Source organism: Cydia splendana, chromosome 3 (genome assembly GCF_910591565.1).
Source record: "Cydia splendana chromosome 3, ilCydSple1.2, whole genome shotgun sequence".
Taxonomy (NCBI): domain Eukaryota; kingdom Metazoa; phylum Arthropoda; class Insecta; order Lepidoptera; family Tortricidae; genus Cydia; species Cydia splendana.
Genome location: NC_085962.1, coordinates 20,922,846 through 20,945,488, shown reverse-complemented (window position 1 = coordinate 20,945,488; position 22,643 = coordinate 20,922,846). Strand labels below are relative to the sequence as shown.

Genomic DNA, 22,643 nt, shown 5'->3' with positions numbered 1-22,643 from the left:
GAAGCGCGCAATCAACCTGGAGTGAGAATGCACAGCTAGACGACATGTGGAGGAGCGTCAGGACGATGCTGACAGACATTTCCTGCTCAGTTTTCGGTTACCAGGAAACTAAGACCCAGGATTGGTTCGCTGAAAACTCAGAGCATTTAAAACCTCTTCTTGACTCCAAGCGTGAAGCTGCACTGAAACACCGCATGAAGCCAACACCGGAAACACGGGAAAACCTAAAGAACGCCACGTCGACATTGCAGCGCCATGCACGACACTTCGCGAATGTGTACTGGACGTATGTGTGCACGAATATCCAAAAGTGCGTCGACGCCGGTAACTTCAGCGGTGTTTACTCGAGTATCAAGCAGGTTCTAGGTCCTGTGCGTAAGAAGACAGCCCCTCTTAAAGAAGTGGATGGTACTGTCATAACCGATAGCTGCCGTCAACTCGGACGATGGGTGGAACACTACACCGAACTCTATTCGAATCCGATTGCTATTGACTCAGAGGCCTTAGTATACACGCCAAAACTAGCAGTTGGGTTCGAACTAGATGCACCACCCTCTATAGAAGAATTTCATAGGGCTGTACAGCAGCTGAAGCGCGGAAAGAGTCCAGGCAGTGATGGCACTCAAGCCGACATCATAAAGCTCGAGTGTATGGGTCCAATTCTGCATAGTCTGTTGTGGAAATGTTGGGAGGAAGGAAAGTTCCCACAGGATATGCGCGATGCTAACATCGTCACGTTGTACAAGGGGAAGGGAGACCGCGGTGATTGCAACAATTACCGGGGTATTTCCCTCCTTAGTATTGTAGGCAAGTTATTCGGTAGGGTAGTACTATCAAGACTACAACAACTTGCCAATCGCGTGTATCCCGAAAGTCAGTGTGGATTCCGTGCCCAGCGTTCCACAACGGACATGATCTTTACACTTCGGCAAATCCAAGAAAAGTGTAGAGAGCAGAAAACACCTCTGGTGGTCGCATTCGTTGACCTGAATAAGGCCTTCGACACAGTTAGCCGAGAAGGGCTTTATTCCGTACTGGAACATATAGGATGCCCACCAAAACTCTTGAGTCTTGTGAGGTCCTTTCATGAGGGTATGCAAGGAGCTGTAGTGTTTGACGGTACCGTGTCTGACCCGTTCTTTATGCGTAGAGGTGTTCGGCAAGGCTGCGTACTGGCGCCTACCCTGTTTGGTATATTCTTTTCGTTACTGCTGAAAACTGCTTTCGGTGACGACCAACAGGGTATCCATCTGCATACGAGGACTGATGGAAAACTTTACAACGTTTCCCTTCTCAAATCTAAGCGAAAACGAGAGGACTTATTCGTTGATAGCTTGCTCTTTGCTGATGACGCAGCCTTCATCGCCACATCGCAGTTTGAGCTTCAAACAATTATGGACAAGTTTTCTCGTGCCTGTGCTCTCTTCTCTATGACCATCAATCCCCGGAAAATTGTAGTGCTGGCTCAAGGGTGTGCGGAAATACCGACAATCCTGTTGGATGGCGCCCCACTGAAGTCAGTCGACAAGTTTTGTTACCTCGGGTCGACTGTGACTAGCAATCTCTCACCGGATGCAGAAATCGACGTTCGAATCGGAAAAGCCGCAACGATGTTTGGGAAGTTGAGTGCAAGAGTATGGCAAAATAAACATCTAACCAGGAAAACCAAGATGGTTGTCTATCAAACGTGCATCCTGAGCATACTCTTGTACGGGGCTGAGACCTGGACATCGTATGCCAAGCATGAACGTCGTCTCAACGCTTTCAACATGCGCTGCATCCGGAACATGCATGCGGAATGGGCATATCTTGGAAGGACAGGGTCACAAACGAGAGGGTCCTTGAGATTGCTCAGCTGCCCAGCCTCTTTGCGCTGCTAAAGCAGAGACGCTTACGCTGGCTGGGGCATGTGCATCGAATGCAACCTTCTCGTTTGCCGCGGCGTGTTTTGCTTGGCGCCATAGCTGACGCCAAAAGAAGTATCGGTCGGCCGATGCTACGGCATAAGGACTGCGCCAAGCGAGACATGCACTCCTTCAACATCCCGGTTCATAAATGGGAGGAGCTTGCCGAGGACAGAGATAAGTGGCGCAAACAGGTGTTCGATGGTCGCAAAATCCACGATGACGCTTGGTTTAAGACACTCGCAAGTAAGCGAGCCAAGCGTCATCAGCCTGACATCTGTTCGCCACGGGCACACTACACCTGCCTGTTTTGCGGTCGTGGTTGCCGCTGCCGTATTGGCTTATACAGCCATGAAAAACGTTGTCGCCCTGCCTGACGCTGTTTGTATAGTCTGCAATAGACTGAAAGGCCTATGATGATGATGATGAAGCTTATCGCGACGTCTACAACTCACAGAGCCACTAATAGGTATATATATATTTTTAAATGAAGCCCAACCAGAATGGATTTGAAGGAACTTTTATATGGACCATCATTCGACGCGAGAGGTATAATCGTGTGAGAGGAGCAGTTTGTCGGTGAGCTCACTCATCTGCTGCGGGTGTGGCATGTGCTGCGGCTGCTGCGGGTGCTGCAAGTGCTGCGGGTGCTGCAGGTGTTGCTGCTCGTTGGTGAACTTGTGCCGCTGCGGCAGGGAGTTGCGCACGCGGCACACGCTGCCCTCGGCAGACCACCCGCCGATACTGCCGCCGCCTTCCGATTTACTATGCAAAAATATCATCAATAACTTAACACGTAATAACTTCTTTTTAGTGTTTGTGACGTCTAGACTCCGTTGTATTACAAGGTGGTAAATAAAACTCAGTTTGTCAGTCGTATGCTTTGGGGTCATCCATTAATTACGTCACACGAATTTCAAGGTTTTTTGACCCCTCCCCCCCTCCTTGTCACACTTGGTCACATTTGGCAAACCCCTCCCCCCCTGGTGTGACGTCACATTTTTTCAACGAAATCGGCAAATCGAATTAAGTATTATTAATTTTTTGTCAAAATATTAGTAAATTTATAACCCAAAACTGATTATGAAAAAAAATTAAACTAATAAAAACGATTATCGTTCCAAAAACTTGTTTTTGAACTGTACAGTAAATAAAATGATAAAAATAAAATTTTGATTACTGATGAAGTTAAAGTGACGTCACAAAGTTTGTGACTCCCCTCTCCCCCTTGTCACAACATGTCACATTTTCTTGACCCCCTCCTCCCCCCTAAACGTGTGATGTAATTAATGGATGACCCCTTTGCGTTCTGTCACGGTCGCCATGACGGTTGACAACAGAGGGTCGAGGGGTTGCAGGTAGTTCGCATTGCACTTTTGTTGCATGTGTAAACGTCACATTGTTGATACAAGCTTTTAGCGCCGACTGTAATTTTCTTTTCTATCAACAGTACTAAATGCTCTCTGAAGAATTGTAAGACATGATGACGATTATGCCAACGGCCGCTTTCCATCATCGGCGCTCACCGTCGGCTCGTGTTCATCCTCACACCCTAGAGCCTAAATGGTCGGGCCCTGTGCGATTTAAAAGGGATTACCTCCCGCGGACGCTACGTTTGTGGAATGAGCTCTGCCGAGGTTTTCACGATGGGCTACATTATGGGGTTCTCCAAAAAAGAAGTGTACAGGTTTTTAAAGGGTCGGCAACGCGATGTAACAACACCAGTGGAGTTGCAGGCGTTCATAGGCTAAGGTATAAAAAAAAAATTAAACAAAGAAAACTCACTTGTCGTTTATATTAGAGTGACTAGGCATCTGGAAGGAGTCGTCGTGCGCCCCGGACAAATGGTCCGACTCGTAGTTTTCCACTGACCGCATCAGATCTGAAAACACACTGTGTGTTTCATATCATTGATATAAAGTTTTATTCCACTAATAATACTAGTGGAGTATCGGCTCGGCCACGACATTGCGCGACTAGCGGCGGCGGCAACCATAGGTTGGAGCGAGACACAGTGATCAAACCTTTCGCTCCCACCTATAATCGTGGCCCATATAGCTCTGCATCTCCGCCAGTTTTTAAAATATTCCGAATCTAAACTGACTAAATAATATCGACATAACTAGTTTCACGAGAACTGTAGAGGAGAACAGCCGGTGGTATGTCCTGCTGTTTTCCTGGTCCGGTTACGTTATATAATTATGAAATAACATACCTTTAGTCTTCTGGAGAGCTGTTTTAATAGCCTTGATTTCCATGAGCTTAAAAGGGTCTTCATTTTTGATATTACCTCCAGATTTGTTGCCTGTAACATAACGAATATCAATGCAAAGCGAATGAAACATTCATAGGTATTTGTTAGGTTTATTTATAGGTAAAAAAAATCATAACATGTTCATAACCTAGATATAAACATGTTAAAAATCATGTCATTACACCTACTAACTTAAGTTTTAAGATATTTTAATACTTGACTTGATAATAAAAATGTAATACTCGTTATTCATAAACATCTGACTCTATATATCCGTCTGTCACATCTAAAATGCCTTATTAGCTAATGGTTCATCCTCCTTATTTTGACATGTGGTCGTAAGAAAGAGACAAAAATTAACAGAGTTTTAACTACAACAATTATTTAATAATAGTTATTTGTACAACAAGAGATCAAAGTTTGATATTTCTTCGAGTGCTTATTTTAAGCCCCGTGCAAGCGAAAGATTGTATAATTTAGAATCTTGAGCGTAGTAAGGGACTCAAAACGCACGAGGCGAGACGATACGGTCCGAATTGCGGATACGTACTATTTGTCAACTATAGTAGAAAGTAATAATTAATTTTGCTTGATAATCTGTGTATTTTTTGAGTTCATTATTTTAATTGTACAATAAAATACCTAAAATATTGTGTTTTTATCAAATCTTAAACTTCATTTTTATTAATTAATTATTAAGAATTCATACTCGTACGTGGTTTGGAACGATGCGTTCTGACGTTTTTCGGGGGTCCATTATAAACCGTCAATATACCGTTGAATGTCGTTTGAACTTTTTTGTCTATTTCTTTTTGCTAACAGTGTGAAAGGGACAGAGATAATAGAACCCAAGTATTTCGAACATGTATTAGACCCCGCATGTTGAAATGACATTTGACTATAAAGGTCACTTGAATGTCATTTTGTCTCACTCAGTGAGCAAAATCGCATTTTGCTCACTGTTTTTAAGAAGCAAAGTACTTTTATTCGAGCTGCTGAGGTGAAAAATATAATGTTGGTAAGATATTTACATTTCCTTGTGGGCTGTTCGTCGGCGCTGTCCTCTCCAGAGCTGGAGTACGTGTTGTTGGAGCCGAGATGCGTCGCCATCTGCATTTTCTGGAACTCTGACACCTGGACATGTAAACGTGAAACATACGATTATCATGTTACCTCTAGTGTGGTTATTAAAGCAAACAAACGGGTTAGGCCAGTCGGTGCTAAGACTGCTAAGTTTTTCTTTCCTGTAGGATATTTTCTAAAACTAGGTGGCGCAGCGTTGTATGGACGCCCGGCCTCTGCGCCGGTCTCGAAATTAATAGAGGCGAAAAGAACGAATGATGTGATGAGGAATGGTGTGGTAAACGATGATGGTCAATCCCTACTCTTTTAATAGCGAAATTATTGTGTATTGGGTAATATTCAAAGCTGCGGGCGGGTTATATTTATGGAGAGCACTCTGCCAGTGTCATAACTGGTAACTGCTAGTGTAATGGACCGTTTTTGGAAGTCCAAAATGTGCATAGAGCTTCGGCTGTTGAATACATACGAGGTTCTCCATGTGCTGCTTCTTGAGCTGCAGCTCGCGCAGCTTGGCCTGCAGCGCGCGGCCGCGCTCCGTCAGCAGCGACTCCTCCGCGTCGCTGTGCGCGCCCGCCGCCTCCTGCCCAACACAAATATTATATTGTCATACATTTTCAACTACACCAAATTAATGAAAAACATGAAATCCACAATTGTTTCGGGATGCGAGAACCTGTCGTCCTGGTTGTGTTCGTGTTCGCTGTTGTCCCACTCCTTACGTTCTCGTTCGTGTGAGTTGGCCGTGGTGTCCACTCGTTACATCACTCACCTCGCTGCTCGCGATGTTCGCGTCGCGGTGCGAGAACCTGTCGTCCTGGTTGTGTCCGTGTTCGCTGTTGTCCCACTCCCTACGTTCTCGTTCGTGTGAGTTGGCCGTGGTGTTCACTCGTTATATCACTCACCTCGCTGCTCGCGATGTTCGCGTCGCGGTGCGAGAACCTGTCGTCCTGGTTGTGTCCGTGTTCGCTGTTGTCCCACTCCCTACGTTCTCGTTCGTGTGAGTTGGCCGTGGTGTTCACTCGTTATATCACTCACCTCGCTGCTCGCGATGTTCGCGTCGCGGTGCGAGAACCTGTCGTCCTGGTTGTGTCCGTGTTCGCTGTTGTCCCCCTCTCTACGTTCTCGTTCGTGTGAGTTGGCCGTGGTGTTCACTCGTTATATCACTCACCTCGCTGCTCGCGATGTTCGCGTCGCGGTGCGAGAACCTGTCGTCCTGGTTGTGTCCGTGTTCGCTGTTGTCCCACTCCCTACGTCTCGTTCGCGTGAGTTGGCCGTGGTGTTCACTCGTTATATCACTCACCTCGCTGCTCGCGATGTTCGCGTCGCGGTGCGAGAACCTGTCGTCCTGGTTGTGTCCGTGTTCGCTGTTCGCGCGGCTCGCGATGTTCTCGTTGGAATGTGGCAGTGTCGTGGCCACCCCGATCTGGTTCGCGGCGTACATGCGATTGTAGTTGCCGTTCATTGGGTGATTCTGGAAATTATTATTTTGAGTTAACACTTGGCATTACCGAATGTGTAAATGATATCTGACGAAGGAGGACTGTTTGTCATATTAACGATCATAAAAACAGATCGGGCGCTAGCATAGCGTTGTTTTTATTCAGCGTTTGCTAATAAAACAATAAAAAAACCAGAAAATATATCTACCGTCATTGACGGACGTCAAAATTGACATATTGATTTAGTTTACAGGGTATTCCGTCCAAGATCCCAAAGATGGGTGATAACCTGATTACCTGTATGCCGCCAAAGTTGTCATGGGAAGTCGACGGTAGGGCTTCTTGAGACTGTCGCTCCCGGTTGATTTCCTCCAACTGCTGTTTGGCTTCCTCCTAGGGTAGATTAAGTATAAAGGTTACGAAATAAGGTTGAATTTCTTTTGTGTTTAAACCATACGCGTCAAAACAAAAACAACTCTATTCGAATTAAAAATGATTCAAATTTAATTGGAGTAATTTAATACAAAAGGCCCCTTGGAAGGTAATTATATCTAATTATAATAAATATTTAAAAAAGCATGTACTACCTGGTACTTGATTAGTCTCTTCTGCTGTTGCTTTAAAGCGGTCAAACGGCGTTGGGACAACTCCATTTTGTTTTTTATCTCATTTTGCCACAGTTCACTTTCGCTATATGCTGAACCGTTACTCTGAACCGACACCGGTCGAACCACCACGTCCTGACAAACATTTAAAAAACATTGAAAAAAAGAAAAATAAAAACTTTTTCATATGTAAAAGGGGTGAATCAACTATTTCTTGCGACAATAGTAGCACAATTTGTTAGAGGAACTCTTCTACAGATGTAGTGCATAATTATTTTCCTTCGTATTTTTACGGAAACGTACGAACGTGTCTTGCTATACCAGTCAGTCTCGGTACAAAAAGTACTGCTGAGGTTGATTGAAGTAGCATGGCAAATACGAACGTTTCCGAGAAAATACGAAGGAAAACAACGCACTACGTCTGTATCACGTTATATTATCGCGCTCAGTAGATCGGTTAATATGGAACAGGCTTATAATTGCCACAAAAATGCATGTTTGGTTAAATTAAATGCCATAAAACCAGAGACGAATCGAGTGACAAAAAAAGTTGAATTCATCAACAGGTAATATAGGAAAACTAAGTAAGCTCTGTTAGAAGGGCTAACTAAAGCTAATGTAAAACCGTTAGACTCTAGGCTAGGAAGCAAAAGTCTTTCACACAGTAGACAGTTACAAATGGCTGTTGGTGATTATGAAAGGAATAGTAATAGAGATGGTTATTTTCTGGTTTGAGTTTTACATCCACATGCTACGGACTGTTCGTCATGACAAACACACTTTTACAGCAAACATCAACAGTAACCTGATCTTCAATGTTACTGCAGTTTTTGGTTTTCATTTCTTCTATGATCGCTACTTTTTCTACGCACGAAATAATATTTTTACGCAACACCTCATTCAAGTGATGGTCGTGAGTTTTTTCCTCGCACGGAATGCTCTCAATTTCTTTGATTTCCACTGTATCGTCTTCGGGCTCGTGTTCTGCCAACGGTAGCGGCTCGGTGGGTGCACTTTCGCTTAGATCGCTCGCTGGTTGTATTAGATGTTCATTAGAATTCTTGACACTTTGTAAGCTTTTATTCAACTGTTCATTCTCTAGATTAGTGACTTTCTTTAGCGTGGTACACTCAGCAGTACTATCTTGTTTGCTTGCGACGTTGCTCGGCTCATCCTCTTTGATTTCAGTGGGCAGTTCTTGGTCAACCGCCGCCTCGCTCGCCGCCGCCGCAGCATCTGCTTCCTCGGCAGGCACCTCCACGTTATCCGGTTCCTCATTTAATACTTTCTCTAGTTTCGTCTCACTCTCTTTCAATTTCATTACCATCTCTACCAGTTCGTCATATTCTTCTTTCGTATGCTCAATAAAAGCCTAAATTAGAAATTTTATGAAATAAATTTGGCTTATGTGTTCTAATTACTATTGTAGCTACAGTTCTACGCTCAGTGTAAGGTATCAGTGGCAAGCGTGTAGCGGAGCGGTAGCGTGGCGTCAAGCGGCACTGTGGCCGTCCGCATACATTTGCATTTGTTTGCTACGAACGCTCCGCTCCGCTGCACGCTAATGCAATTTGTCCATTCATTTAATGAAAATTCTAACATAAATGATATTCTCTCACCTCGTCCTCAGAATTACGCATGGTGTCGACGAGAGACGACGTGACCCGGATGTACTCGCGGATCTGGCCGAGCCGCCGCTCCACGGCCGCGGTGTCGGGGCAGGCCGCCACTATCGCCTCCCCTAACGCCCTGGCAGATTCCCTGTGAACCTAAAAAAAAGGTTGAGTGTCAGTTCTTTAATTATCTATTTACAGACCTCTTTAATTTATTCATATTGCAACTGTATTCAGCATTGGACATTGATTCAAGTTATTCTGACAGTAAATAAAATTACATCGAATAACGGACAATAATTCCTTACGTCATAATTTTATCAACATTGATTAGCTTTCATTTTACCCTCGCACTTTATAAACAGCAAACGAAATGGCACCTGTCAGACTGGGGTAATGATACTTACATGGTTATTCTCATTGACGTTGTTCATGCTAGCCTGCGGGTCGTACATGTTGTTCATCAGGTTGACGGTCTTAGTGCCCGGCCTGGGCGACGCCGCGTTGTTGTGGCTCGAGTGGTTCCCGTCTAAATTGTTTCTAGCTGGGTTCAAATCGGGGTACGAATGATACTTACATGGTTATTCTCATTGACGTTGTTCATGCTAGCCTGCGGGTCGTACATGTTGTTCATCAGGTTGACGGTCTTAGTGCCCGGCCTGGACGACGCCGCGTTGTTGTGGCTCGAATGGTTCCCGTCTAAATTGTTCCTGGCTGGGTTCAAATTATTCGTCAAGTTCTTGCGGTTTTGATTAGGCGCCTGAAAACAATGCGTAAAATTAATTTACTAATTTGTGTATTGTTTATAGCTTTGTTCTGCCTTAGTGGGAGTGGGAGTATTTAAATAGTCTAGGTAGCTTTATGTTGTAAATCAGTTGACGTCTTCGAAGTCCGTTTTTAGTTTGATGATATTGCGAGGCTTGCCTTGAAAATTTTACAGTGTAAAACCAAAACTCGGCTTACTAACATTCTTAGAAAAAGCCAAAGAGCAACACTTATTAGTAGGTAAACGACGACATCTCAAACTAAACCTAAGAACACACAAATGTTTCACTTTTCCTTATCAAAACAATAAAGCTTCCTAGTTCCCCTTTAGGGGTTTACCAGGAGTCACCAAACCACGGCCCGCGGGCCGTAACTTATTTTTGGCAGAAGCCTGAGATCCGAAGGCCATTCAATCCGACTCAAAAAACTTAAAATTCTGCCATTGGCATGTGTATACATAGCAGAAATATGCATTTTTGTAAAAAAACATTACCAATACTTTACCTTTATAGCTCAAGTAAATCCAAATGCTAGAGCTAATCGGTTAAACAAACTTCTCGGTACAAAAAGCAATTTGGCTCTTTATCAAAATAATGTCGATGGGATGACATACATAATATATAATAAACTGCCACAATACTTAAGAGACATGCCACTTATTAAATTTAGAAAAGAAATTATAATATTTTTAAACGAGCACATATTTTATAGCATTAAGGAATATTTAAACTTAGATTTTTATTAATATTGTGACATTTTATTTATTATTAATTATTGTTATTCTTATTTAATGTTATTGTAATTGATTATGTAATTTATTGTAATATAATGTAAATAGGTTTTAAAATATTTTGCATGCCTACTAGTATAAGGTATTGACATTATCTGGACATAATACAATTGACTCTACCAACTTATCTGTACATAATGTTAAGCAAAATAAACGCATTTCACGCATTTCACGCATTTCACGCATTTCCCGAAAAGGAATACCGAAATCTGACCCTTGCCTCAAGTCAAAAAGTTTGCAAGCTTGCGCTACGTCTAATACTTGAGATGATGATGATAAAAACACATACATACACAATCAATGGCTGTTAATACTCACATTGAAGGGTTGAGACATGTTCGCCGTGACCGCATTCGGTGTGGTGGGGTTGACGATCATGACTGCTGCAGCGGCATGATTTGCATGATTGGAGTGAGGAACTAAACCTACAAATAATGGGGCATTTCAACTTATGACTTATCTCAATGTTTATGTTTAATAGGGTGGTCCATTATTGTATAAATATAGGCTGGTTGTACACTTGTTTGCTACCAAAAGGCAAGGCAAGGGTAAACCTGTTAGGAAGCATGGTATATCACTTAATTGCTAGAGCGCGCTCAGCTCAAAAGGCACAGTTTAGACTAGAGAGTGAGAAAAAGAACATGTCAAGCGTTAGAAAGGGACAACATGATTCGTGAGCTTCCACTGGCATACATTGGTTTCGTGAGACAGTGAGAATTCTGACGCAGTATTATTAACGATCAATCGAGCGTGAAGCGCGAGCGAGAAGTGCCCGTATCAGATTGGGCAAAATATTTTTTGTATGTCTGACTATTCTTCACTAGTTACTAAACGGGTCTCTATTGTTTCTCATAAAGCTTTAAGTCATAATGTATTGTTTGTCCGCATTTTAGTTAGTCATAATTTGGTTTTCCTCAGAAACGCTTAACTTTTCAGGATTGCCATAAAACAAACATAACTTAACCTAAACTATCTATAGCTATAGGATAACCTTACGAAAATCCTGAAAAGTTAACGGTTTCAGAATTATGAGTAATGATCATACATCGTTTTTGGTGCGGGAATCATTTCGTGTATTTACAACTTTGTTTATTGTAAAATAATTACCAAACTATGAATTAAATGTAGGTAGTAAGGTCCAAATGTGCTTAGAAATGTTAAATTGTATCGTTTTTTACAGTTTTTACCTGTTATTTGGCTAGTGTAAAACATTCCCGCACCGAAAACCCCGATGTATGCTAATGATAATCTGACAATCATCACATTATGACTTTCAATAATAATGTCAAACAAAGGGATCCGCTTACTAAACTGATTCTCGTGAAATTGTATAAGCAAACTTTAAAAATTTCGCAAAGAGGCGGAACCATGCCAATTCGCAAGGCCTATAACTCACAAAGCCACTATTCTATTTTGTCATAAGAATCTTGTGGAAAGAAAAAAATTATGTAGCATAGATAGTTATGGACCACCCTATGAACTTGGTTAATTCTACCATTCTGCATTTGATGTGCATAAGGGTGGAGGGTGTGTCCGGACATGGAGCTGGCGTCGTCCTGGTGCTCATGGGACAGGTTCTCGCGGTTCTGCACGTTCAGCGGCAGGGCACGCGGCTGCGGCCTCACTGGGACGAACCGCCCGAATCCACTCTCAAATGATACGGAATTTTCTAAAATGACATTAGTTGGTTATTAGGAAGGTTTAGTCTGTTAAGGTATTGAATATGCATCTGAATCTTATGCAAATGTTAATGTCTTGTAAAGTTGAATAAAATGTTAATTTATTATACACTGGGAATGTCCATGCATTGCATAAGGTAGCAATAGTAGGTTGTTAACCAAGGGTGGAAAGTGAACCATATCACGATGGGTGAGATGGTTACTTTTACCCGAGTTAAACACTGTACAGTCACCTGCAATAATATGTTACTCTTCAAAGGCCACAAAAATAATGCTCGTGAAGTTGACCACCCCATATCATTTGCCCGCAAATGGCATAGCTATATCGTTTGTTCATCGTTAGTTCACGTTTGTTCAGTAGGTAAAATCGTAAGGACCCGATTCTAACATCATTTTTTTTAAAAAACAAAAGGGGGTGGCTGTCTTCACGCTAGCCACCCCAAACCACTTTTTGTAATTTTTGTTTGTCTAGATAGCAAGATATTCGTTAGTTCACGTTTGTTCAGGCATTAAAATCGTTAGGACCCGATTCCTTCATTTTTTTTTATTTTTTCAAAGTGGGGTGGCTGTCTTCACGCTAGCCACCCCACCCCGAAATCAGCCAAACTAACCATGTGAAGTCATCGAGCGACGTTAGTTCACGTTTGTTCAGGCATTAAAATCGTTAGGATCTCATTAGATTTGCCATAAAAAAATAAAATCGTAAAATTCATATATATGGGACAGCGGAGCCAAGTAATGTGGTCTAGCAAGCAATCGACGCGGATACTAACGATTCTTTAGCTTGAATAAACTTATATGGACGATATTTAAGCGATAAATTATAGTGCCTTGCGGGCGTTCAAAACATAATAAGAGATATCCGTCGTTTTATATTTTTTTATACTATGGGGGTGGCTGTCTTCACGCTAGCCACCCCAAATCACTTTTTGTAATTTTTTTTGGTCTAGATAGCAAGACATTCGTTAGTTCACGTTTGTTCAGGCATTTAAATCGTTAGGACCCGATTCCTTCATTTTTTTTTATTTTTTCAAAGTGGGGTGGCTGTCTTCACGCTAGCCACACCACCCCGAAATCAGCCAAACTAACCATGTGAAGTCATCGAGCGACGTTAGTTCACGTTTGTTCAGGCATTCAAATCGTTAGGATCTCTTTAGATTTGCCATAAAAAAATAAATTCGAAAAAATCATATATATGGGCCAGCCGAGGCAAGTAATGTGCCTAAGTCGACGGCTGAAAAAAATACTCAGAATCGGGTCCTTACGATGCCACTTGCAGGACAACGTCAGCAGACTATACTGATTCAAGATAGATAGGTCATTTGCGGGCGATCAAAACAGATTTAACGGAAAAAAATAAAACTTGAAAATCTGGATTACTCAACTGACGCTCCTAAGTCGAACGCTGAAAAAAATACTCAGAATCGGGTCCTTACGATGCCACTTGCAGGACAACGTCAGCAGACTATACTGATTCAAGATAGATAGGTCATTTGCGGGCGTTCGAAACAGATTTGCTGGAAAAAATTAAAACTTGAAAATCTGGATTACTCAACTTACGCTCCTAAGTCGACGGCTGAAAAAAATAGTCAGAATCGGGTCCTTACGATGCCACTTGCAGGACAACGTCAGTAGACCAACCTGATTCAAGATAGATAGGTCATTTGCGGGCGTTCAAAACAGATTTGCCGGAAAAAATTAAAACATGAAAATCTGAATAACTCAACTTACGCTCCTAAGTCGACGGCTGAAAAAACTACACAGAATCGGGTCCTTACGATGCCACTTGCAGGACAACGTGAGCTGACCATGCTGATTCAAGATAGATTGGTAATTTGCGGGCGATCAAAACAGATTTAACGGAAAAAAATAAAACTTGAAAATCTGGATTACTCAACTGACGCTCCTAAGTCGAACGCTGAAAAAAATACTCAGAATCGGGTCCTTACGATGCCACTTGCAGGACAATCTCAGCAGACCACACTGATTCAAGATAGATAAATCATTTGCGGGCGTTCAAAACAGATTTGCCGGAAAAAATTAAAACATGAAAATCTGAATAACTCAACTTACGCTCCTAAGTCGACGGCTGAACAAAATACTCAGAATCGGGTCCTTACGATGCCACTTGCAGGACAATCTCAGCAGACCATACTGATTCAAGATAGATAGGTCATTTGCGGGCATTCGAAACAGATTTGCTGGAAAAAATTAAAACTTGAAAATCTGAATAACTCAACTTACGCTCCTAAGTCGACGGCTGAAAAAAATAGTCACAATCGGGTCCTTACGATGCCACTTGCAGGACAACGTCAGCAGACTATACTGATTCAAGATAGATAGGTCATTTGCGGGCGATCAAAACAGATTTAACGGAAAAAAATAAAACTTGAAAATCTGGATTACTCAACTTACGCTCCTAAGTCGACGGCTGAAAAAAATAGTCAGAATCGGGTCCTTACGATGCCACTTGCAGGACAATCTCAGCAGACCATACTGATTCAAGATAGATAGGTCATTTGCGGGCGTTCGAAACAGATTTGCTGGAAAAAATTAAAACTTGAAAATCTGAATAATTCAACTTACGCTCCTAAGTCGACGGCTGAAAAAAATAGTCAGAATCGGGTCCTTACGATGCCACTTGCAGGACAACGTCAGCTGACCATGCTGATTCAAGATAGATAGGTAATTTGCGGGCGATCAAAACAGATTTAACGGAAAAAAATAAAACTTGAAAATATGAATAACTCAACTTACGCTCCTAAGTCGCAGGCTGAAAAAAATACTCAGAATCGGGTCCTTACGATGCCACTTGCAGGACAACGTTTGCAGACTATACTGATTCAAGATAGATAGGTCATTTGCGGGCGATCAAAACAGATTAACCGGAAAAAAATAAAACTTGAAAATCGAAATTACTCAAATTATGCTCCTAAGTTGACGGCCGAAAAAAATACTCAGAATCGGGTTCTTACGATGCCCTTTGCAGGACGACGTCAGATGATTATGCTGATTCAAGATAGATAGGTCATTTGCGGGCGTTCGAAACAGATTTGCTGGAAAAAATTAAAACTTGAAAATCTGAATAACTCAACTTACGCTCCTAAGTCGACGGCTGAAAAAAATAGTCAGAATCGGGTCCTTACGATGCCACTTGCAGGACAACGTCAGTAGACCAACCTGATTCAAGATAGATAGGTCATTTGCGGGCGTTCAAAACAGATTTGCCGGAAAAAATTAAAACATGAAAATCTGAATAACTCAACTTACGCTCCTAAGTCGACGGCTGAAAAAAATACTCAGAATCGGGTCCTTACGATGCCACTTGCAGGACAATCTCACCAGACCATACTGATTCAAGATAGATAGGTCATTTGCTGGCGATCACAACAGATTTACCGGACAAAAATAAACTTGTAAATCGGAATTACTCAAATTATGCTCCTAAGTTGACGACCAAAAAAAATACTCAGAATGGGGTCCTTACGATGCCCTTTGCAGGACAACGTTAGATGATTATGCTGATTCAAGATAAATAGGTCATTTGCGGGCGATCAAAACAGATTTAATGTAAAAAAATAAAACTTGAAAATCTGAATTACTCAACTTTCGCTCCTAAGTCGCAGGCTGAAAAAAATACTCAGAATCGGGTCCTTACGATGCCACTTGCAGGACAACGTCAGCTGACCATGCTGATTCAAGATAGATAGGTAATTTGCGGGCGATCAAAACAGATTTAACGGAAAAAAATAAAACTTGAAAATATGAATAACTCAACTTACGCTCCTAAGTCGCAGGCTGAAAAAAATACTCAGAATCGGGTCCTTACGATGCCACTTGCAGGACAACGTCTGCAGACTATACTGATTCAAGATAGATAGGTCATTTGCGGGCGATCAAAACAGATTAACCGGAAAAAAATAAAACTTGAAAATCGAAATTACTCAAATTATGCTCCTAAGTTGACGGCCGAAAAAAATACTCAGAATCGGGTTCTTACGATGCCCTTTGCAGAACGACGTCAGATGATTATGCTGATTCAAGATAGATAGGTCATTTGCGGGCGTTCGAAACAGATTTGCTGGAAAAAATTAAAACTTGAAAATCTGAATAACTCAACTTACGCTCCTAAGTCGACGGCTGAAAAAAATAGTCAGAATCGGGTCCTTACGATGCCACTTGCAGGACAACGTCAGTAGACCAACCTGATTCAAGATAGATAGGTCATTTGCGGGCGTTCAAAACAGATTTGCCGGAAAAAATTAAAACATGAAAATCTGAATAACTCAACTTACGCTCCTAAGTCGACGGCTGAAAAAACTACACAGAATCGGGTCCTTACGATGCCACTTGCAGGACAACGTGAGCTGACCATGCTGATTCAAGATAGATTGGTAATTTGCGGGCGATCAAAACAGATTTAACGGAAAAAAATAAAACTTGAAAATCTGGATTACTCAACTGACGCTCCTAAGTCGAACGCTGAAAAAACTACACAGAATCGGGTCCTTACGATGCCACTTGCAGGACAATCTCAGCAGACCACACTGATTCAAGATAGATAAATCATTTGCGGGCGTTCAAAACAGATTTGCCGGAAAAAATTAAAACATGAAAATCTGAATAACTCAACTTACGCTCCTAAGTCGACGGCTGAACAAAATACTCAGAATCGGGTCCTTACGATGCCACTTGCAGGACAATCTCAGCAGACCATACTGATTCAAGATAGATAGGTCATTTGCGGGCGTTCGAAACAGATTTGCTGGAAAAAATTAAAACTTGAAAATCTGAATAACTCAACTTACGCTCCTAAGTCGACGGCTGAAAAAAATAGTCACAATCGGGTCCTTACGATGCCACTTGCAGGACAACGTCAGCAGACTATACTGATTCAAGATAGATAGGTCATTTGCGGGCGATCAAAACAGATTTAACGGAAAAAAATAAAACTTGAAAATCTGGATTACTCAACTTACGCTCCTAAGTCGACGGCTGAAAAAAATAGTCAGAATCGGGTCCTTACGATGCCACTTGCAGGACAATCTCAGCAGACCATACTGATTCAAGATAGATAGGTCATTTGCGGGCGTTCGAAACAGATTTGCTGGAAAAAATTAAAACTTGAAAATCTGAATAATTCAACTTACGCTCCTAAGTCGACGGCTGAAAAAAATAGTCAGAATCGGGTCCTTACGATGCCACTTGCAGGACAACGTCAGCTGACCATGCTGATTCAAGATAGATAGGTAATTTGCGGGCGATCAAAACAGATTTAACGGAAAAAAATAAAACTTGAAAATATGAATAACTCAACTTACGCTCCTAAGTCGCAGGCTGAAAAAAATACTCAGAATCGGGTCCTTACGATGCCACTTGCAGGACAACGTTTGCAGACTATACTGATTCAAGATAGATAGGTCATTTGCGGGCGATCAAAACAGATTAACCGGAAAAAAATAAAACTTGAAAATCGAAATTACTCAAATTATGCTCCTAAGTTGACGGCCGAAAAAAATACTCAGAATCGGGTTCTTACGATGCCCTTTGCAGGACGACGTCATATGATTATGCTGATTCAAGATAGATAGGTCATTTGCGGGCGTTCGAAACAGATTTGCTGGAAAAAATTAAAACTTGAAAATCTGAATAACTCAACTTACGCTCCTAAGTCGACGGCTGAAAAAAATAGTCAGAATCGGGTCCTTACGATGCCACTTGCAGGACAACGTCAGTAGACCAACCTGATTCAAGATAGATAGGTCATTTGCGGGCGTTCAAAACAGATTTTCCGGAAAAAATTAAAACATGAAAATCTGAATAACTCAACTTACGCTCCTAAGTCGACGGCTGAAAAAAATACTCAGAATCGGGTCCTTACGATGCCACTTGCAGGACAATCTCACCAGACCATACTGATTCAAGATAGATAGGTCATTTGCTGGCGATCACAACAGATTTACCGGACAAAAATAAACTTCTAAATCGGAATTACTCAAATTATGCTCCTAAGTTGACGACCAAAAAAAATACTCAGAATGGGGTCCTTACGATGCCCTTTGCAGGACAACGTCAGATGATTATGCTGATTCAAGATAAATAGGTCATTTGCGGGCGATCAAAACAGATTTAATGTAAAAAAATAAAACTTGAAAATCTGAATTACTCAACTTTCGCTCCTAAGTCGCAGGCTGAAAAAAATACTCAGAATCGGGTCCTTACGATGCCACTTGCAGGACAACGTCAGCTGACCATGCTGATTCAAGATAGATAGGTAATTTGCGGGCGATCAAAACAGATTTAACGGAAAAAAATAAAACTTGAAAATATGAATAACTCAACTTACGCTCCTAAGTCGCAGGCTGAAAAAAATACTCAGAATCGGGTCCTTACGATGCCACTTGCAGGACAACGTCTGCAGACTATACTGATTCAAGATAGATAGGTCATTTGCGGGCGATCAAAACAGATTAACCGGAAAAAAATAAAACTTGAAAATCGAAATTACTCAAATTATGCTCCTAAGTTGACGGCCGAAAAAAATACTCAGAATCGGGTTCTTACGATGCCCTTTGCAGAACGACGTCAGATGATTATGCTGATTCAAGATAGATAGGTCATTTGCGGGCGTTCGAAACAGATTTGCTGGAAAAAATTAAAACTTGAAAATCTGAATAACTCAACTTACGCTCCTAAGTCGACGGCTGAAAAAAATAGTCAGAATCGGGTCCTTACGATGCCACTTGCAGGACAACGTCAGTAGACCAACCTGATTCAAGATAGATAGGTCATTTGCGGGCGTTCAAAACAGATTTGCCGGAAAAAATTAAAACATGAAAATCTGAATAACTCAACTTACGCTCCTAAGTCGACGGCTGAAAAAACTACACAGAATCGGGTCCATACGATGCCACTTGCAGGACAACGTGAGCTGACCATGCTGATTCAAGATAGATAGGTAATTTGCGGGCGATCAAAACAGATTTAACGGAAAAAAATAAAACTTGAAAATCTGGATTACTCAACTGACGCTCCTAAGTCGAACGCTGAAAAAAATACTCAGAATTGGGTCCTTACGATGCCACTTGCAGGACAACGTCAGCAGACTATACTGATTCAAGATAGATAGGTCATTTGCGGGCGATCAAAACAGATTTAACGGAAAAAAATAAAACTTGAAAATCTGGATTACTCAACTTACGCTCCTAAGTCGACGGCTGAAAAAAATAGTCAGAATCGGGTCCTTACGATGCCACTTGCAGGACAATCTCAGCAGACCATACTGATTCAAGATAGATAGGTCATTTGCGGGCGTTCGAAACAGATTTGCTGGAAAAAATTAAAACTTGAAAATCTGAATAATTCAACTTACGCTCCTAAGTCGACGGCTGAAAAAAATAGTCAGAATCGGGTCCTTACGATGCCACTTGCAGGACAACGTCAGCTGACCATGCTGATTCAAGATAGATAGGTAATTTGCGGGCGATCAAAACAGATTTAACGGAAAAAAATAAAACTTGAAAATATGAATAACTCAACTTACGCTCCTAAGTCGCAGGCTGAAAAAAATACTCAGAATCGGGTCCTTACGATGCCACTTGCAGGACAACGTTTGCAGACTATACTGATTCAAGATAGATAGGTCATTTGCGGGCGATCAAAACAGATTAACCGGAAAAAAATAAAACTTGAAAATCGAAATTACTCAAATTATGCTCCTAAGTTGACGGCCGAAAAAAATACTCAGAATCGGGTCCTTACGATGCCCTTTGCAGGACGACGTCAGATGATTATGCTGATTCAAGATAGATAGGTCATTTGCGGGCGTTCGAAACAGATTTGCTGGAAAAAATTAAAACTTGAAAATCTGAATAACTCAACTTACGCTCCTAAGTCGACGGCTGAAAAAAATAGTCAGAATCGGGTCCTTACGATGCCACTTGCAGGACAACGTCAGTAGACCAACCTGATTCAAGATAGATAGGTCATTTGCGGGCGTTCAAAACAGATTTGCCGGAAAAAATTAAAACATGAAAATCTGAATAACTCAACTTACGCTCCTAAGTCGACGGCTGAAAAAAATACTCAGAATCGGGTCCTTACGATGCCACTTGCAGGACAATCTCACCAGACCATACTGATTCAAGATAGATAGGTCATTTGCTGGCGATCACAACAGATTTACCGGACAAAAATAAACTTGTAAATCGGAATTACTCAAATTATGCTCCTAAGTTGACGACCAAAAAAAATACTCAGAATGGGGTCCTTACGATGCCCTTTGCAGGACAACGTCAGATGATTATGCTGATTCAAGATAAATAGGTCATTTGCGGGCGATCAAAACAGATTTAATGTAAAAAAATAAAACTTGAAAATCTGAATTACTCAACTTTCGCTCCTAAGTCGCAGGCTGAAAAAAATACTCAGAATCGGGTCCTTACGATGCCACTTGCAGGACAACGTCAGCTGACCATGCTGATTCAAGAGAGATAGGTAATTTGCGGGCGATCAAAACAGATTTAACGGAAAAAAATAAAACTTGAAAATATGAATAACTCAACTTACGCTCCTAAGTCGCAGGCTGAAAAAAATACTCAGAATCGGGTCCTTACGATGCCACTTGCAGGACAACGTCTGCAGACTATACTGATTCAAGATAGATAGGTCATTTGCGGGCGATCAAAACAGATTAACCGGAAAAAAATAAAACTTGAAAATCGAAATTACTCAAATTATGCTCCTAAGTTGACGGCCGAAAAAAATACTCAGAATCGGGTTCTTACGATGCCCTTTGCAGAACGACGTCAGATGATTATGCTGATTCAAGATAGATAGGTCATTTGCGGGCGTTCGAAACAGATTTGCTGGAAAAAATTAAAACTTGAAAATCTGAATAACTCAACTTACGCTCCTAAGTCGACGGCTGAAAAAAATAGTCAGAATCGGGTCCTTACGATGCCACTTGCAGGACAACGTCAGTAGACCAACCTGATTCAAGATAGATAGGTCATTTGCGGGCGTTCAAAACAGATTTGCCGGAAAAAATTAAAACATGAAAATCTGAATAACTCAACTTACGCTCCTAAGTCGACGGCTGAAAAAACTACACAGAATCGGGTCCTTACGATGCCACTTGCAGGACAACGTGAGCTGACCATGCTGATTCAAGATAGATTGGTAATTTGCGGGCGATCAAAACAGATTTAACGGAAAAAAATAAAACTTGAAAATCTGGATTACTCAACTGACGCTCCTAAGTCGAACGCTGAAAAAAATACTCAGAATCGGGTCCTTACGATGCCACTTGCAGGACAATCTCAGCAGACCACACTGATTCAAGATAGATAAATCATTTGCGGGCGTTCAAAACAGATTTGCCGGAAAAAATTAAAACATGAAAATCTGAATAACTCAACTTACGCTCCTAAGTCGACGGCTGAACAAAATACTCAGAATCGGGTCCTTACGATGCCACTTGCAGGACAATCTCAGCAGACCATACTGATTCAAGATAGATAGGTCATTTGCGGGCGTTCGAAACAGATTTGCTGGAAAAAATTAAAACTTGAAAATCTGAATAACTCAACTTACGCTCCTAAGTCGACGGCTGAAAAAAATAGTCACAATCGGGTCCTTACGATGCCACTTGCAGGACAACGTCAGCAGACTATACTGATTCAAGATAGATAGGTCATTTGCGGGCGATCAAAACAGATTTAACGGAAAAAAATAAAACTTGAAAATCTGGATTACTCAACTTACGCTCCTAAGTCGACGGCTGAAAAAAATAGTCAGAATCGGGTCCTTACGATGCCACTTGCAGGACAATCTCAGCAGACCATACTGATTCAAGATAGATAGGTCATTTGCGGGCGTTCGAAACAGATTTGCTGGAAAAAATTAAAACTTGAAAATCTGAATAATTCAACTTACGCTCCTAAGTCGACGGCTGAAAAAAATAGTCAGAATCGGGTCCTTACGATGCCACTTGCAGGACAACGTCAGCTGACCATGCTGATTCAAGATAGATAGGTAATTTGCGGGCGATCAAAACAGATTTAACGGAAAAAAATAAAACTTGAAAATATGAATAACTCAACTTACGCTCCTAAGTCGCAGGCTGAAAAAAATACTCAGAATCGGGTCCTTACGATGCCACTTGCAGGACAACGTCAGCAGACCATACTGATTCAAGATAAATAGGTCATTTGCGGGCGATCAAAACAGATTTAACGGAAAAAAATAAAACTTGAAAATCTGGATTACTCAAATTATGCTCCTATGTCGATGGCTGAAAAAAATACTTAGAATCGGGTCCTTACGATGCCACTTGCAGGACAATCTCAGCAGACCACACTGATTCAAGATAGATAAATCATTTGCGGGCGTTCGAAACAGATTTGCTGGAAAAAATTAAAACTTGAAAATCTGAATAACTCAACTTACGCTCCTAAGTCGACGGCTGAAAAAAATAGTCAGAATCGGGTCCTTACGATGCCACTTGCAGG

The 22,643-nt window shown here is 41.6% G+C and overlaps 1 protein-coding gene across 1 annotated transcript in view; it reads right to left on the bottom strand.

Annotated features, from left to right (window-relative positions):
• The window catches only part of LOC134806909 (uncharacterized), a 68,777-nt gene that overhangs the window by 22,114 nt on the left and 24,020 nt on the right, over positions 1-22,643 (bottom strand). The window contains exons 3-15 of the mRNA XM_063780333.1: positions 11,949-12,122; positions 10,772-10,878; positions 9,476-9,658; positions 8,905-9,054; positions 8,091-8,657; positions 7,268-7,420; positions 6,978-7,073; positions 6,542-6,712; positions 5,708-5,821; positions 5,190-5,292; positions 4,120-4,209; positions 3,690-3,786; positions 2,494-2,669 (exon numbers count right to left, since the gene is read on the bottom strand). Of these exons, the coding sequence (XP_063636403.1) occupies positions 2,494-2,669; positions 3,690-3,786; positions 4,120-4,209; positions 5,190-5,292; positions 5,708-5,821; positions 6,542-6,712; positions 6,978-7,073; positions 7,268-7,420; positions 8,091-8,657; positions 8,905-9,054; positions 9,476-9,658; positions 10,772-10,878; positions 11,949-12,122 (2,181 nt within the window). The remainder of the gene's footprint in view (positions 1-2,493; positions 2,670-3,689; positions 3,787-4,119; positions 4,210-5,189; positions 5,293-5,707; positions 5,822-6,541; positions 6,713-6,977; positions 7,074-7,267; positions 7,421-8,090; positions 8,658-8,904; positions 9,055-9,475; positions 9,659-10,771; positions 10,879-11,948; positions 12,123-22,643) is intronic.